Source organism: Pygocentrus nattereri, chromosome 16, assembly GCF_015220715.1.
Source record: "Pygocentrus nattereri isolate fPygNat1 chromosome 16, fPygNat1.pri, whole genome shotgun sequence".
Taxonomy (NCBI): Eukaryota; Metazoa; Chordata; class Actinopteri; order Characiformes; family Serrasalmidae; genus Pygocentrus; species Pygocentrus nattereri.
This window is the reverse complement of record NC_051226.1, coordinates 19074575-19094220: the sequence shown is the minus strand read 5'-3', so window position 1 is coordinate 19094220 and position 19646 is coordinate 19074575. Positions and strand designations below refer to the sequence as shown.

The window sequence follows — 19646 nt, the reverse complement described above, 5'->3', positions numbered from 1 at the left end:
CTGCATCTTTGTGGCTAAAGGTGTAATTGATTCTACTAGTGACAGCAGTCACTGCTATTTTTGCCGTGTTGTCACAGTTTGTCTATAGAAAGCCCTAAGAAAGCAGTCAGGAGCCCAGAGGTTTTCTCCTGTTTAAATGGCTGTATCCAGAATCCTAAAACGCCCTTTAAGAACCCTTATTTATAAGAACGCAGTCACTAACAGTAGTGAGTCATGCTGGCCTGCACCCACACACAGACCTCAGGACATTCACTCAGCACAACTTAGCAAAAGCCTCCACACAGTCGCTCTGATGCTTTCCTCCATGCATGTCTTACAGCTCATCAACCATGGTAATGCACTTTTGCAGACCAGAGCCGTGGTCTTCACTAATTCACTCCCAAACCCACCCCAAAGCTCCACAGCTCTATGCTGCTTCCTGTTTAAACAAAACTCGAGAGATCTTATCATGAACAAAATAGATCAATAAATACCCAACTACTAAAAATCTCAAAGATGTGGACAGCTCTTTATATGTACTTTATATTCAGTGCAGTGCAGTATACAGCCACAATAAACACACATCTTGTTTGTATGCAGTAGTACTCTTGTGCTGATGTAAGGCCTAATGAATGTATCATTTTTGACTGCAACTGGCACCATATCAGCATGCATCCTATATTTGTGCCCTGATTTGTGCAGTTAAATGCTATACCATGCAGCATTTTCAGGCTGATACTAAGGATACTGGTGTTCTTCACACTGTATAAATACATTTTATGCTATATTAAAATCTCCAGAAGGCACAAGTTTACTATTTATAGATCATTGTTGGACTAGTGTGGAATCCAGATGTCACTTACAATACAACATTGCAAACCTTAGCATTCTGAGTTGGATCAAGGGTGTGAAGATAAGACATTCATGCAGACGTTAGAGACCACAGGGTCAGGAAAAACAACAAAACCATATATTTGCTGGAAAATGCCAGAAAATTACACAGAAGCCTCAACAAATAAATATAATATCAAAGTCTTCAGTGTTTAGTGTGTTCTCCCTTTGCCTTTATTACATTTTCCATTCTTTCTGTGGAAATCTGCAGGGATATTGTCCACACCTCCAAAGTTCAGCCTTTGAAATCAGTTGTATTGTCTTATTTTACAATCCAAGTAATACCAAACACATTCAATGATGATGAGGTGTGGACTTTGGAAGGGTCAGTCTGTTGTTCTGTGTTATATATATTTTTTGATTGATTTGCAATTGTACTTCTTGGTTTATCTATTTCCTTTCCTCAGTAATGGCTTCTTGACAGCCACACATCGTTTCAGACTCATAGCGTTGAGTTGTCATCTCACAACGGAAGGACAGACAAACACCTGCGGATATTTTCAGAGACAAGAGTGCAGCTTGATTTTCTTTCATCTTATTTCTTACATGATAGTTGCTCTTTTGGTGGTCTATCAAGGTCTACCAAGTTTCATGGTTGCTAGAAGTCCTATCTTCTCAATATCTTTTAATAATACTCTGAACTCCAGTTTTGGAATCTTCTCTTTAGATAAAAAAATATTTTATCTAATTTCCTCAGAAATATCTGCTAAAAATAAATAACCCATGTTTAACGGCCTTTTTGACTGGAAATTAAACACATGAATGCTGGTCTCTGACTTAGCTGAACACGTATATACACCTCTTCAGTACTTTCTGACCATTTTACTTGATTATGTGTCAGATGATCATATGGTCTCATTTAGGAGGACAGTAGAGTTTCACTATAGACAGAAAAGCTGGCCATAGGTCACAGCATGGTATGTAATATTGTCATTTGGTTTCATTTGCGTCAATATCTGGCTACAGTCCCTGAGCAACAGTAGAAAATAGTCTAGTCTTGTGACAGTAGTCTAGTACTCTGTAGTGTAGATGCTACTTGGCCACTCCATACTTGGGGTCCCGAAGGGCTAATCTTCCAGTGGCCTACTTTACTGAGTTCGATTCTAGGACATTAACTGTGTTAGTTCTGGTGGGGCCTGGTGCATCACTGAGGCCTCAAAGTTATTGTCAGGACACAAACGGAAGATTCCCTGGCACATGGCTACTGGCAGCGCTGGGTGGTACGTCTTCTATACCAGTATAGCATGATGGTTGGAACATGTTAACAGTATTGATTTTTAGTTCTAGCGGTATTGAAAACTGCAGGTTATAATAAAGGATAGCAAACTGCAGGTTATAATATTTTTAGAGTTCTTCAAACTGTTTTGAGAAAAAAGTTCAAAATATGTCAAAGCTAAACTAATAGTAAGAGGCCTGGCTCTTAAAGGTCTTGTCTGGTTAACATTTGTAATACTGTATACAGTTCTTTTTGTTGTAAATTTGAGAACAGAACCAAAGAGTCCAGTCTAAGCAAACCATCGTTTGTATAGAATCATTTTATCATTCATTACCAATACTCAGGAAGCATGGTTTCATTAACATTAACATTTCATTAATTCATTAACATAATGCACACTTACACGGCCTATACCATATAGGAAAAACATGTTTTACTCACTTTTTTACAAGCATTTGATATAGTAAATAAATGAACCATTCTGTCCTCAGTCCATACAGTCAAACTGTAAAAACAGCCCAGTTTGGAATTAATCATTTCTATTACGTCATGAAAAAATTAAAAAATATATATCCTACTATTCAGTCCACACCTCTTTAGCTTCACCGTTTTATGCTGAATATATAAAAAGTCTTTCAGCTAGACTACTTTTTGAATGTGGTACAATACTGGACAGCCAATCAGAAAAGAGCCAATTTACATATATAAGTCTTGAAGGCACAGTAATCAAAGCAGCCCGTTTAAGTCTAAGGGATGTAGATTGGAAAATGGCACTGTTAACATGAATTGATTGTTGAATTTCAGCAACACTGCCCAGCGTTAGCTACAGGTCCACAGGACAGGACCAGAGTCGGAACTGTTACCAAATGTTTAGCTTTTTGATTAAACGAATATAGTCATGAGAAGCATGATCAACTGCTATCCTCATAGTTAATTTGTTGTTAAAGACTGATCTGCATGTTAGGACCTACATTAGGGAGTTTTACGCTTAAATGAGCAGATGCAGTGATTAAATGAGAGGCATTAACAGACATTTGTCACAGTAGGTCCCATAGACTCCAAGAAGAAATTGATGAATTGCTTGTTTATGTCTATATGCAGCACCATTAATCTGCTGTGAAGGCCATTGTATAACCATCTGAGGAAAAAGGTATTACTTAGTGGCTATGTTTTAATGTCTTGTTGTGGCTAGTTCTTGGTTTCAGCACACATGCAGTATCAGTTTTATTAAGGCTTTATCAGTGCAAATAATGTTTTTATAATATCTTCCTCCTAATGCTATATAATGTATAATACTATATGCTGTATATATGACTGATCAAATGTAGGACATTTTATGGTTATGTTCTCTGTAATGGTCTATCTAATAGGCTAGGCTTTGACTAACTTTCCACATATTGTATGTTTAGGCAGTGTGTTTAAATCATCTTAGGAGTAATCCGATCCTTAATTAGCTTGGCTGAACAGCCATAGAACAGAAGAGAGCTGTGTCCACCCAGGGTCAGCTCTCAGGAGAATTCACACAGAGGTGAATGGGGTAGAGAGAGGTGTAATAGCCGTCAGAGAGGCAGAGGGGGCTGGGTGCTGGGGGAATCTGCATGCATGATACGCGCTCGCTGGCTTTATTTAGCAGTGTGGGTGAATTATTTAAGCATTGGTTTGCAGCAGTGTTTTACTGCACACGGCTCTCTTACATAATGAAACTTCCCTGAGGTTTATGAGATGGTGTGTAGGGGATGGGAGAGAGTGAGAGAGAGGGAGGTGGGCAGGGGGGCGTGGGGGGGGTAAACACCCTACAACAGAGGGAATGAGGAAAGAGGTGTGAGTTAAACACGAAAAGTGGAGACTGAGAATAGAGGAGCTTAAGAAAACGGAGGTTTGCAGAAGAGGAGCAAAAGGACAACAAGCCAGAAGATGGAAGGAAAACAAAGGGATAGTGCTAGATGAAGGCGAGGAGAGATGCTGTAGACAGACAGAGAGGAGGAGGAGTGACAGAGGGGGGAGAGAGAAGAATAAGAAGTGCAGACATAGCAGAGGGAGCGAGTGATGGGAGAGAAATCAGCAGGCATGCATGAGAACACATTTGCACATTGCACACGCACATGACAGTGCTGTGGGTAAACGTTTCAACTGCTTCAGCCTCTGCCCTCACACTACCTGCACAAACACACACACAGTGTTCTTTATTTACACATATCACTGTACTAGGAAACTTCAAAAGACTGTGAAGAATTTGTGCTACAATGCAATCACAGAACTAGACCTGGCACTAAAGCACTTTTTCTTTTCCGATACTGATATTGAAACCTTGAGTTTTGTCTGAATCTGATATCGATTTGACATTTAAACTTTAAAAAGTACTAAGCTTTAAAATGAGCTATTTGAAAATGAAGAAATTACTGTCCGCTTGGCATATTGCTTTCACAGCCATTTACTGTACCATATTAACTGTAAATAACAGCAAAATAGCAGCTTTGTACTGTAATTTAACAACCACAACAGCTGTAACAGTCATCTAGACCCCAAAATGTAGTTATATTCTGCTGTAGACTTAATACCTGTAAAAATAATGTAAGCAGCTAGTGATTCACTGTAAACCTACAGAAGAATTAAAACAATTACTGTAAATTATACCAGATCTGTAAATGTGTTCATTATAAAAACAACATCAGTGAACACATCTATGCTACCTTCACACAGAAGGGAAAATTGCCCTACTCCAATCTTTCTCTTCATATGTATGGCAGTGCGAACAGCAAAAAAGGCACTAAATCTGATGTTTTCAATTCCGATTTGAGATGCTTTCAAATGTGGTACTGAAATCTGATACATATACGAAATGCAGTAACGCAAACCAGTATAAACAGACAGATCGGACGTCATGCAACTTTTATGTCAATCCAACTTGACATAATTTTTGCACTGCTGAGACCTCATAAACATTTGGGGTCTTGTTTTGTGGTCCGTATTCAAAGAGCTTTTGAAAGAAATGACCAAATGTGACCACAGGAGAACAAAGCAGCTGCTTTGAAAGTCGAAAGTTTAAAAAAAAGTAAAGTTTAAAGAAACCAAAGAGGTGGTTGAATAACATGCAGTTTGTACAGTGAGTATGAGTGCATTCTTAGTGAAGCCGAGTTGTGACCCATCAGAACATCTGATTAGCTCCTGTGATGCTGGTGAAGATGAAACCTGTTATGGCTGACTCTGGATGAGCATGCCACATGAAGCATTGTTCTTTTGAGCATGTGTCAGATGCTGAGCATGTACTCTTGAAAATGCCCAAAGGAAAATTCTCCAGTGAGGAATATTTTTCTCTATGATATCTAGATAGATAAAGTCAAGCAAGCCCTCTCACTGGTTAGGACTTCATAAGTGGAACTCAAGGTCTATAATTGACCAGTTTTGTGAGAGCAAAAGATTGCTTTTGATAGTCCTAGATAAGTCACTGACCATGAATACAAATGGTAGCCTGACATATGTGACAGTCAGTTGTTGGAAATGGAGGTTGTGATGACTGTGTCACTGTAAAACTGCATATAAGGTAAAATACACCAATCAGGCATAACATTAAAACCTGTTGCCCTGTTTCGACACTCATTGTCCATTTCATCAGCTCCACTTACCATATAGGTGATCGTAGTTGTACAATTACAGACTACTGTCCATCTGTTTCTCTACACACTTTGTTAGCCCCCTTTTTACCCAGTTTTTGATGGCTATTGCCCCAGAGGGCCATCAAAGAGCAGGAAGTATTTTGGTGGTAGATCATTCTAAGCACTGCAGTGACACTGATGTGTTAGTGTGTTTAGCACTGGTACGAGCAGATCAAAATGGACAGTGAGTGTAGGAGCAAGGAGGTGGTTTTAATGTTACGGTGATCGGTGTATATGTTCATATGTGTCTTACAAGCTTCAAGTATAATACAGTGTCTTTTACAAGCTTCAGATATTCACATGTAATCTAGATCAGTGAGAAAAACATAAATGTGACTCCCAGTTAGCTTAGTGCTAACACACTACTACAATCCTTTATTGGTGCTAATACAAATTTGCATTATTAACTTGAATGCATGTGTGTTCACTATTAATGTTCATGCAATATAAATGATAGCTGTGTGGTGTAAAAACATAAAACTACATTTTGACCTTTTCATACAGTGAAACATGTAGCTGTTAAAAATCACTTCATAACAGACACACGTTAGTTGCTTTTGATTTAATTTACTGGGCGTGAAGCATTTATGCTATCATGTAATTACTGTATCCACAATTCTGTGAAACGCATTGAGGTTTTTCTCAAAGCTTTAAACTTTAGACCCCAAATCTCCTCCCCAGTTCAGCAGGCTTCATGCTGCTGCACACTGTCTTAGAAGCACACCTCCATGCCTCAGATGGCCTACGTTGTCCTCCTGCCCCCAGCACCAGCCAGCAGAGCCGGGCAACCCACACTGGCTCCAGCCTCTTTCAGCTGTCATCTCCAGCATATTGGCTTTTCATGCATGGATTGAACTCAGGCCTGCAAGCTGCCACACAGACACACTTCTTACAAGCAGCCATTGAATGCTTAAAGTGATACTGCAGTTAAACAGGTGAACAGTGCTAATCATTAAATTGTAAGGACTTGATAGCAGATCCAGATCAGTTTCTCACTCACATAAATGCATACATTGCATAGCAGATTCATAGTCATCACTGAATAATTGGGAGTAGTAAATCTACTGGGTAACAAGCTTGTTAGTGATTGCTGAAGTAGTTATTGGAGCATTTATAGAAGTAGAATTTGTCGCTAGTGAAGGAACCTAGTGTTGCCAATCACACTATATTAATATGCTAATATCACACTACATCAGGCAGCAACATTAGCCTGTATTGTTAATTACATTAGCACTGTTCAGTGCACATTTTGATGTGTGCATTAGTTGAACAGTAGTTAGTGAATAAAAATAATAAGTATGAAATAATAAGTTGAGATCAATAATGAATAAAAGACCAGTTATCAGTATATCATGTTATGCTTTTCAGCAACATTAGCTTTTATTTTTAGCCACAAATGAACCCTCTTTTTTTAAGGGTAATTCACACTCAGTGGTGTGCGTGAGCATGTACCTCAGTTGTTTTTGGGTCACGCTCCCCTCAGATCAACTCTCATGTATCCGGGCAGCCATATTAAGCTGGCCTGGGTGGATTTTAGCTCCTGGAGGCATTCAGGCGTGTCTCCCCACTTTTCTAATGCAAGCGCATGACAACAAAAATCAGCAACAATAGCTAGAGCAACAGAATGCATTAGTCTCAAGCTTACATTGTTTTTTTTCCTTATTCCCAGCTGCACAGGATCAGGCCATGCACAGATGATCCAGCCAGAGCTAATGTGTTAGACACTGAGGAGGTGGTTATGCAACCCAGTTTGCTCAGTTATTTATAATGTTCTGTCACTATGTCCACTTTTCTCTGTTCTGGGAGCACGCTCTATCCGTCACCTGGATTCAGCGGCCTGCGCAGAGTGCGGGGTTTCAAAATGAAACATCCAAGCCTGTGGCCCTGATGAAAGATTACCTGTGCTAGGTTGTTGGAGGTTTCTGTAGAGATGATTCGACCCCTCTGCATTGCAGTTTTACCCAAGAAACATAGGTACTGGCTGATGAAATACCTCTCTGCTGTCAGAGAGCAGTAAAAGAATATGAGTAGATACATTTTCAGCCAGTTCCATCAACCAGCAGCCTTGTCTTGGTTGGGAATGAGAATAACAGACATTTACTCATAATAGTGCACTAACAAAAGAACTATGGATGAGATGACTGCTAATTCTTTTCTGTTCTACTCTGTAGACTTTAATTCTGCAACAATAGTTTGATGGCTTTACTGTCTAACCCTGTTTGTGCCGGAGTTTCTGTGAGCTTGGCCGTATATATCCAGAATAACCAAGATTAATGAGACAATCTTACAGTTCACTCAGCAGCCTTCTGGTATTGCTCTTGGTATGCATCAACACAGACTCAACAGATACACTGGATTATTATCAACCAAGTACTTTGTGTAAAAGCAGTTAACAGCTACTAGGTAATGCTTCCTATATTTAACATTGCATAATAATAGCCATGGGTAGATGTCCTTGAGTTGATAGTCACCTGTTCTTGAGATAGAGACATTGATGGACACAGGAAGGGATGCATTGACTGGTACCCTGACAGTAAGGTGAAATGGTTGAAAGAGACATCATTAATGTGGTTGTAGACTGCCTTTGTACATATGTACATGCAGGTGGTTTCAGCTGATCATATCATTGGCATGGTGTTTTTGACAATGTTTAGCTTATTAAACCACCAATTTTATATGGTGTCTGTCACATCTAATTAGCCTGACAGGACCCTAGTAGAGCACATTAGGAAGAGCATAGCAAAAGTCAAAAGATAATACTCTTAGCTGCCAGTTTATTAGGCATACCAAACAGACATATGCACAGATATCCCACAGGGGGGCCTAAGGCTCTACCCTTTTACCCTTGGACTATACAACTGCTCACTTGGTCAGCATGTGTAATAATTGCATTTTATATGGCTCCTGCCATTGTCCAAGATCCACTTGGGCTCACCTCAGCTCAGCCTCATCACAGGAGTGGAGCAATTGTATCAGCTTAGGTTTCAAGCGCTCCATTTCTCTTGATCGCCCCCTCAGCACTGGCAGCCTAAAGAGATTTTGCCTGAATTAACCCCAACCTGTCATGGATGGCTGCATCATCCCAGGTCTGGAAATCATACTAATAAAATAACAACAGTGGCATTTTAAGCACATTTGGAAATATGGTGCTATTTTGAACCACTAAACATAGTGTTGGCAGTAAGATGTGCTAGTAACCTGTTTAGCCAGGTGTTTGTTATTGGATAGCATAGTGGATAACACCACCACCCAATACGTAATATACTGAACATCAGAGTTCAGTGCTTTTCTCTGATGTACACACCCTGCTACAATCTGTTAATTTACATTAAATAAACTCCATTCACTGAACCCTATTTACCTCATGAGCTTTTACCCTCCCAAATGTCTATGCACAAGTCTAATGCCAACCCTGTACTATACACTGACCATTTTATCAAGTATGTTGCTGCATTGGACGCAATCATGTCACTACCATGTATGTATTCTGAGAATGATTAACCACCCAAATAATATTTGTTCCTACAAAGTGCGCCTGTATGGCCGGTGTACTTGGCAGAATGGGCTAAGAATGTAGATACAACATAAGTATATTTAATACCTCAATGTTTATTATATTTAGGGTTCCACATAAAACAGTATGCATAGCATTAATGAATACAGCCAAACATAACAGGATATCTTGAAGCTGAAAGTGCAAAATAAACATTGAGACTTGAATAGCAAGGTACAACATAATGGCGTTCACTGGTCAAAAGCAGCATAGATGTCGACAGATGTCGTCTAACTGGTGCTGCTTATTTTAAGTGGAATGTGTGTGGGGTTTTTTTTCAGATAAGGGGCTATCAGTAGATGTTGTGTTAAAGGGTTTTTGGGGGCTGTGTGCTAGCATGAATGCAAGCAAACCTGCGTGTTTGAGATTTACTCCCAAATCACAATGTATACTGTGTCAGTACTGGCCACTCTCCAGTAGTCAGTGGCTGTTGCTCGGCAACATGCACCACAGTCCAACAGCTCAGTGCGAGCAAGGAGCCAAGCTGCTGTTGCCCCAGAGTAGGGCGCTCTCAGCCATGACTGCTCTCTCTGGTGCAGCCTGCTCATTTTCTCTCTCTCTCTCGCTCTTTCTCTCTCTCATTTTATGTCTCTGTTCTTATCACTCTTTTCCATCTGCCTTCCTGATGCCACTTCTCTACATTCTTGGCATACTTGCCCTTGATCTTAAAAGAATCAGGCTTTATTGACCAAGTATTTTTGCAAATATAAGTAATTTGTCTTCTTTGTACACTTTGTGTGATCACACAAACACCTATTCTGTATTCCTTAATATATATTCATGCAAATACACATAGGAGTATTTGGTGTGAAGTGCAGTGTTTAGCAGCAAGCTAATAGGTAACATACTGAATTGAAGCAGTGGTGCAGTGTGGCAGTGCCTCTGATATAGATATATGTACACAAATGTACATTGAACACCCTTCTGACATTACTCTCCTATGATGTGAAATACCTTCCTACAGTGTGGTGTTTTTTTTCTGCATAGTAATGATATTGGTTCATTCTGATTTTGGAATGTTTATTCAGTTCAAGCTGATCTGATGATGTGCTATGACATGTTTTCAAAGATCCGTGAACTGGACATAAAATTTGTTGGATATCACAAGGACAGTATGAGAGGAAATAAATTATGATATAGTATGAAAGTTGTGTCTCTGACTGGATTTGCTACAAGTATAGACTGCTTTTTTAGTTCAGCTCCACCCATTCACATTGAAGTTATAAGGAGTGGTTCAGACCAGACTGCTTTTCAAATGAGGCACAATGCAGGACAGAGAACATAGGTCATTTGCATATATTACTCTTAGTAGTCTATTTCATTCTTAACCCTCTGCTGCATGGTGTTGCCACATGGCAACAATTACTTCATCTTAATTTTACTAAAAATCAGTAATATAAAATATGTGTCTTCTCATTTAATTGTGGGAAAAGGGTCTTTGAAAGGACAAATAATTCATGACATCACATGACCAAGAATTTTTATTATGACGTTATTATTACCATACACTCCAAATACCAATTGAAATTGTGTTAATTTCCAATATTTGTAAATATTGGTTCATACATTTCACTAAGTATAAGTTGTATTTGTTTGTTCTTGTTTTCAATAAAAGGATAAAAGGATGCTTTTAGAAAAAAAATCATGGTGCTTTTTTTTAAAGATTTTATGGTGCTATGGTACAACTGCACACTGTTGCCAAATGGCAACAATTTACCAAGTAACCCACAAATTTTTTAGAAATTTTTTTTTTCAAAAATGTCCAGTATTTAAGCAATTTCAAATAACAAAAACCCATTCAAACATTTTATTGTCTTTAAGTAATAATTCATGCAGTTGAGAGTTAAGGAATAAAGAGAGGTTGAAAATGGTCATGTAAAATGAATTGTGACTGTATTTGGTCCCTAAACCACAGAAACATCATTAGTGCGCTTCAGACAAAAAACAAAACACAAGAAAAATATAGGATGTTAGTCCTTTAATGAAAAATATGTGTACATGGAAAGTTTACAGCAAAAACCTTTTTTGCTGTGTGAACATAAATCTTACTGACATCCTTGTTAAGCAAAAAGTAAAAAACTGCCAAAGCGCAATTCACTATTGCAAATATTAATGAAATAGCATAACAAAATGCTAGTAGATAACATCACAATTGCAAGCATATTTTTTGTTCTAAGACTGTTGGAAAACACTAAGCGTTTCCTTTTTTTCTTTTCTATATAGGTCTACAAAACTTGTATAATATGTACTTAATTACTTTAAAAGCTGTTAATGGTGATGCAGGTTTGTTGTGACAGTGACTGTTACTGCTTCATCCATTTTACACACAGCTCTGGGTGTAATAGGCTAATAGTTCTGGCTAAAGATGTGCACAGTCAGGCTAAAGATGAGCACAGTTTGTAATTGGCTTGACAGCAGAGTGGTTAAGTCACACACTCTACACGTGAGAAACAGGGGTTGTAAGGACAGTTCAGGGGAGCATGCCACACTACATTCCCACCATCTAATTACATCACCCTTGCACTGTGTGTGTGTAATTTGATCCATCCTATAATGGCAGCCCTTGATGATGTGTTTACTACAGAAACTCACAATGTAACAGTGATAAAAAATCACCCGTTTACTTTTGTGAAAGCAAACTCAGATGTGTAGATTGCTGGGCAGGGGGTAATACTAGCACTATCAACAAATTCTCCTTGAGTATTCTGCATGTTTGTATGTGTTCATATCTGTGCAAGCACGCTTCTGGCCTCCAGCACATGAGTACTTGGAAGTGGACAGAGACAGATAGGGACATTATGTGCTCATGCAATTGGATGTGGAATGAGAGTGTGCTAAACTGCTGCGTCTCTCTCTCTCTCTCTCTCTCTCTCTCTCTCTCTCTCTCTTTCTCCATGTGACATCTGGACCCTTACATTGAGTCATAAAGGTATCAAACTGAAATGAGAACTGAAATGGTGATAATGTCTCTTTGTCTCACAGATTTGCTCCAAGTCCTTTTTTTTACGAACCACAAGAAACTTCATTTTCTTTGCAAAGCCTGTCCCACAGTGTTCATCTTACCCAGACAGATGTGTCCACACATGCGCTAGTCTTTTGAGAGAGCACTACACTCTTAAAAGTTAAGGTGCCAAAAAGTGTAGAAGAAATTCTTTTGCTTCCCTAAAGAACCTTTTTAAGAAATCCTATTGAAACATTCTTTATATGGCATCCCTCCAAAGAACCCTCCTTGACAACTTTCTCTTTGAAGGGCTCATGTCATATAACAGCTCATTTTTACTCTTTTATGTAAAATGGTTTTCTGCAATATGTTACACCATTGATGTCTCTAAACATACCATTCATTCTTCAGTCCCATGGTCCATACATGGAGATGAAACAACTAAATGACAATTTTTTTTAATCGACTGGTTTTGATGATGTCACATTTACATATGCAAAAGTTTGAACGCTCTCAGATTACATTGTTGATTTTGTTGTTTGTGACAAAGAAAATACTCTCTACATAAGTTAAATATTGCATTTTTCTGCTAAAGTTAGGGAACAATTTCTATACTTTTGCTGATAATATGTAACATATTATATAGCCTAAAGAATAAAATGTGCCATAACTTTTGCAAAGGCCACATTTAATGTTTTATTTTTTGTTAAATTCAGACAATAAACAATAATGGTGCATGTGACAATGTGTTATTTGTAGAGGATTTGTACGTATTTTCACTTTCACTAAAATGAATAAAAAATGTGACTTGACTGGGGCAACCAAACTTTTGTGGGCAACTTTATCTGTCTGTTCTACCTGCAGCAGATTATGCCCATGTATGATGAATTGAAATGGATTGTTGAATCCCAGGATATCCCTATATCAGTCTTAAAAGACAGTAACAAAAACAGCCTATTTAAAATCTTGTGGATAAGGAAAGGTTGGAAAAAGTCACGGAAAAATGAATTACATCTGTTTTTGGCTCTTTAGTAGTGTAAGTGTAGACATTCAGTACAGAAAGTACAACTCAAGGAAGCCGGATCAACATACAGAGACCTCAAAGGAAACATGCATAAATAAATGTATAATATTCACACATACACATGGATGTAAAACCCCTACACATATGCATGCTTAGTGGCCATGCTGAATGGCCTGTGCCTTTACCCCAGTTAAAGTCCCACGCTAGGCTCATTATGTCAGCAGCAGGAACATGAGATTTCTCTCTTTTCCCCCTCAAGTCAAACATGAATTATTTAGCTCTGTGATCACGAGTCTCTGTTCCCACATCCCCTTCCTGTCTTCCTACTGCGCATCTCTTCTTCACACTGCTCTTTTTGCTATTGCAATGTAAACCCTTCACGTAAGTCTGTGTTGTTGGATTACAGTAAGATGCCGTGCTGCTTTAAGGTTTTAGGTGGAGATCACAGTGCTGTGTGTGTACTGTGTTGGGGATATGTGGAGGGTCTTGATTCAACATGTGCTGCTGTGAGGAAGGTTTCTGCAACCGCCAATTAGGAAACCTCTCTCTCTCTTTCTCTCCCTCTCTCTCAGCTTACATACACACCCTCCCTCTCAGCAGTGGTCCCACATATCTTTACTGTGGGTAAAACAATCTCATCCTTGTATGGTGGCCTTTTTTTAAAAGATCTGTAGCAGATGTTGTCTTTATAACTTAAATTCTTATGGTTTTATTTGACAGTGCATTCTGAATGTTAGTAGCCTGCTGCAGTTCAGTTTAAGGTTTGAATATAGCATTTTGATGAACCTACATTGCTAATGCTTGCATTTAGCACTATCAACAACCAATTCAGGCTATGCTAACTATAACTACTTAATGCTAACGCTACACTTTTGCCTAAATATTGTACTTATGGTGCTATATTATACTCCTATAATACTTTTACATTCTTGATGAATCAGCTTAGTAATTAATGTGCAGTGTGAATGATACAGGATATATCCTGGTCATTAACTGTGTTTAGCAAGATAAAGACCACAAAGAGGGCTATTAGCACTCAGGTTGCTTTTTTGAATTTCACTGAAAGAGAGGAAACTCACACCAGCAGGATCTCACAAATGCATGCATGTTTATAGTTAAAAGTTGCATGTATATTAAGTAAAAAGATTTGATGTTACAAATTGTATGTATATGAGGCAAAAGTGTATGTTAAGTGAAAGGATTTGTTTAACTAGATCTAGGCTGAACAACATAGCAAACAGTATAGAGGCTAATAAACTACTCCTTTAATATTTATTTTAGACTTTACATATAATAGATAATAATAAGATAATAATTACCCATGTTATCAGAAAAATAGGTTCTAGATTATTTGTTTGGTCATATAATTAATGATGACAGCCCTACAGAAAACCCCGGTATAATGTTCCTATTCTACTATCTTATAATAATCCACAGTAGTTGTGTAGTGTCTTGTAAATAAAAATCCTTTTCAAGGTTTGCCTTGTGTCAAGGCATATAAAATTGAGTTTGGAAATTGGTTCCATAGTTTGTCATATTTAAAGTATTATCTTAGTATTTATGCATTTTATACAAATGTGATTTAATGAATTAGTCATAAAATAATATATTTTTTTTACCAGTTTCTGTGGGCATGGCGATCATATATCGCAAACTCATATGCACCTACTTGCAGCTCAATGCTTAACAAAGCCCACAGTTCGATTGAAGCATTTTTCATGGTTCTTTTTTGAAGTCTCATTCAGACGAATGTCGACTGCATCATCCATCTCCGAGATGTTTTGTCTGTCGTCATTGATCCTGTAATCACACTCTGCAATTATTGCTGTACAGTGCGGCTATTCTCCACCAGCACGTGCGCATAAATAATTCACCATGCCAATGTTTTGTTAGAGCTCCACAACATCACTGCACACATTAGAGAATGAGTCATCATGGAGAGAAACTAACTGTCTTTGCCCCATTTTCAGCATTGTTCTGCCTATCCGATTAGGAGCTGAATTATTACTCAACTGAGGATCAGCATATAGTTTACTACTGGTTTATCAATTATTCATGCATTGGTAGTGAGCTATTTGTAAGCATTCAAAAGCAGATGTGGTTTTAAAGTGTCATTTAGTCTGTTTAGAGAAGCACTGTTATTGTTTTCATGCTAAAAGGCCATTTTTTGCATTGCTAATTTATGTCAATTAATGAATGATGACACTAATGAAGTATGCATAATTTAAGTAGTGCAGGTTTTAAATACTTATTTTAAGATGGCTGTGAGCCATCAATGTCAAAGCAGCTTTTTAGCTATATGCCGATTTTAACTGTATGCCGGGCCATTATGTTGAAAAGATTGCTTGAATTCATTAGGCTTTATTTGGCCTTGATACATTATTGGTGCTGACTATAGATCTAAATACTGTGTTTATGTGTTAGTTTGTAAGTTCCAGAATATTCCACTGCGTGCATATTCATAAGCAACAGAGTGATGAGTGCAGGTCAGTCAAAACAGTAAAATATATCTCTTTACTGTGACATAACTGTGGCCTTTGTTGTTTGTTGACACTGAGGAGGTCTGTATTATTCATTCTGCTAAGGCTTAGGAGCTAATGCAGTACTTCTGGCTCTCCACATACACCTGTATCCATCACATAGCAGGGTGGTTCACTAAGGGTGGACTCATTACTGATTTACCTACTAGGATCTTTTTGGCCCCTAAGGCCCAGAGCATTTAAGCATGTGGCTCTTTAGCTTCTCATGAGGTAAGAGGGTGTCATGAGCTATTGGATATTCTTCCCAGCAAAGAAATTGGTTTTCTCTGGCCTACATCCTGGGTTATTGGTTTTATCTCATTACTGAAAAGTTTTTTTTTTCAGAGTACAGGGGAGCACAGGTGGAATATTGTGGCATTTGATGGATTTTGTCAGGCGTTTAAAAGGTAGAACTCTTTGTTCTGAAGGTTTGCCTGCAGGTGAAGTAGTATCAGCAAGTTCTAGCCATCTTGTGTTCCACACTGATGGCTAAATTTAAGGTTTCACTGTGTTAAGATGTTCCCTTTTGGGGAACTTCCCTCGCATAGGGAAATTAAACTAATGTGGTACATAAATTAGTGTAAATGGTTTATAGCAGATTTCTCTTGATAATCGTCATTGTTTAATATGTAGTTTAAGTGTTCTTACTTTTGTGTTACATCTTGCAGTTAAGCTATGTTAGCAAAATAAGACTAAATAAATCTTTTAACAGATTTTAAGTGCTTTTAAAGCAAGTGCATCTGTAACATATATGACAGACTTGACATAATGTATGCAAAAAAGCAGGGATCTAAGCTCTCTTTGTGCAAATCACTTATTGTTAAGTGTCACATTAGACTTTTCTTAGGGGGAAAAATTACTCAGGACATTTCATGCAAGTGGGCCCATAAATTGAGTAGACGTTTGTTATCATATGTCTTCACCAGCAATAGAGTGCATCAGGGAAAGTGTGGTAAAGCTCAGTTCCTGGTGAACTGGCATCTGGCCATTCTCTCCTGTGCTTTACCTCTCAGCTTGTTTCCTTTATCCACCATCACTGTGAACTTCCTCTGTTTAGTCTGATGGATTACAGCTTGCCTTCTGTTTGTTCTTCACAGCCGTGCCCTTCCCTCTGAGCCACCGCCTCACCATGAAGGAGGTGTTTGACTGCGAGGGCAAGCCACGGGTGGATCTGCTCAAAGCCCACCTAACCAAAGAGGGCCGGGTAGAGGAGGCCGTGGCCCTGCGCATCGTCAACGAGGGCGCTGCCATCTTACGGCAGGAGAAGACCATGCTGGACATTGAGGCACCTGTCACAGGTGAGCAAGCTCGGGTAATTGAATCACAGTGTTTCTAATTGGGGGTACAGTGTTATTAAGAGTTGGTGGCAGTAATTATGTCTAATTCTGAAGGGCTTTGATGAACTTCTGTGTTACAGTTTGTGGTACCATGTTGAATTCATATGGTTAAAATCATTTTGGTGACATCATCTTGGCTAAGGTGAGCAGGCTAGCACCTGCATCCTATACTTGCTGGTAACCAACATGTGCCCAGCTGCTGTATGAGCTGCATACACATCTGTGTACATTACATCTATCTGACAGAAAAAAAATACATCCAACAGTGGCTAGGTCAAAGCAGAAAAACTTCAGCCAGTACTGCAATGACTTCTGTGATAACCCCTTCAGATATAGCACAACAAGGTCAATAAAGACCAGAAATATGAGATTTATGGGCCAATATCTGCTAACTTTCATGTACATATCTGATGCTGACACAAATACATAAACATTTATAGAATGTAGAAATTTGAACTAGATACACTAGAATTAGCATTGCTGGGCTATAAGATTTATTTCTTTAATCTTACAAATGCAGTAAAATTAGCAAAATGCATATATTTTAACCTAGTAACATAGCATCCGCTAAACATTATGATCAAATATCAGTTTACATAAAACATAAAATCAGTTTACATAAACATAAAATCTCTCCAATGCCAATGCTTTCTGATATTTTAAGCAAATCTCTACTATGTGATTCCAATATCAACTTGCATCCCTAAAATGACAACTCTGCTTAAAGCATGCCAGAAAACTCGCAGTAGTGATTGTTATCATGGTTTGTCTGCGGCTGACATCATATAACACTGTGCTATACTACCACCACTGCTTATGTTAGTATTGCATCTCACAGACGTTTTACTCTAATTTCTGAGGCCTCGCACAACGAACAATCTGAGCAAACCACGTGAAAGGCAGTCATCTTGTGCACGGGTAGATAAAGTCAAGTATACATGGCCCTTAGAGTACATCTTGGTGCTACTAGTAGTCCTGTCCTGAAATATTGCCTCTTAATTACAATGGAGCTGTTCAGTTTTTGCTGATGCTTGGTTAGACCCACAAATAGAAATAGCTTTCAACATGGAAATAAGTATGCAACTGAGAGGAGGTTGTTATGACAGTCTATGAGATTAAAAACTGAATGTTGTCTGCAACATAACCAAATTCAGAGTGAAATAGCAGAAAATCATGAAAGATAAAAAAAGTGAATCTGCATTTTGTAGGAACTCATTGCTCATTCTGTTGCATCAAGCACTGTTCTGCACTTTTTTGCACCTTTTTTCATATTTCATGTAATTTGTGCACTTACACCACCAGTGAAAATAAACATATTTGTAAAGTTGTGGTTGTTCATGAACGGTGTCAGGCAGAGAGATGTCATCCCTGCAAATAAGCATCAATATGTCAGGATCCTATATATTAGCTCAGTGGTTCTCAGTTCTCAGCCTCTTTCCTGCAGACCCCACGCATTTTCTGCTCTGACACACCTTATTCAACTCGCTCAGGTAAACGTCAATCCTTTCATTAGCATTAATTTTTTCATTAATTAATTCAACTTATTTTTTTCATGAAGTAATTCCACTGATTTTTAAACATTCCGCCTATGTTTTTTTACTTTCTGCATTGAATTATTTGGATGTAATCAAAGGCATTGAGAGTGGTTTGATGTGAAATGGTGCATTATAGAGAAAATTGTTATAATTGTTTTTCTAAAAAAAAAATTATTTACACCTGAATAAGATTTCTTTACAAGGGAGGTGGTAGAAACCAGGGGTTCAGATTTAATCATTTTATTGACCATCCAAATTGACCAGTGAACATGCACAGGTCTTGAAAAAGTTCAATTACTTAACAGATTCATAGTTACTTTCTGCAGCTGACTAGCTGGTTAAATCAAACAGCCCAGTAATTATAAATGTTGTCAGTTTAACTGGCAGTACTCTACTCTTTCAAAATCTGCTTTTTGTTGAATTAGTTAGATTAACCAGACTCAAATATTCTTCCTTGTGTAATGTGTTGCCATCAGTTAAAACACCCCCATTATATCAAATTTACTGTTTCACACAGTAACAAATAAATGGCCTATGAAAGGTTAGAATCATCCATCTCTGAGGACTCTAATAGCTTACTGTATATTTGCTATTCATGGCTCTTGGCTGTACTAGTAAACCTGAACACAAAACACAAAACACTGTAATGGTGAGAATAACTAAAATATGTAAAATGTACTTAACATGAGAGCATGCTATGATGCAAACAGAATTATATTTATAAATTAGAAAAATAAAAGTTATTTAATAGAAACCAATAAAACCAAGAATGCTGGGAAGCTTATTGTTCAAGAGGACATATCTTAACTTAACAACTATCTTATGTACATTTACCTTATACATATAACTAAGGATTATACAAGAATTTGTAAATATTACTAGCTTTGTTTCAGTAATTTTAAGTAAAAAAAAATCTGAAAAAATATGTTTTTATGGGTACTATTTTGCCTTAAAACACTCTTAATGTACCTCTGTGCCATAAATGGGTAAAAAAATAT

At 38.0% G+C, this 19646-nt stretch overlaps 1 protein-coding gene across 3 annotated transcripts in view; it reads left to right on the top strand.

Moving 5' to 3' along the window:
- ppp3ca (protein phosphatase 3, catalytic subunit, alpha isozyme) overlaps window positions 1–19646 on the top strand; it is a 64650-nt gene that overhangs the window by 2485 nt on the left and 42519 nt on the right. For all 3 annotated transcript variants that reach the window (XM_017698705.2, XM_017698704.2, XM_037545707.1), the window contains exon 2: window positions 16874–17074. In XM_017698705.2, the coding sequence (XP_017554194.1) occupies window positions 16874–17074 (201 nt within the window). The remainder of the gene's footprint in view (window positions 1–16873; window positions 17075–19646) is intronic.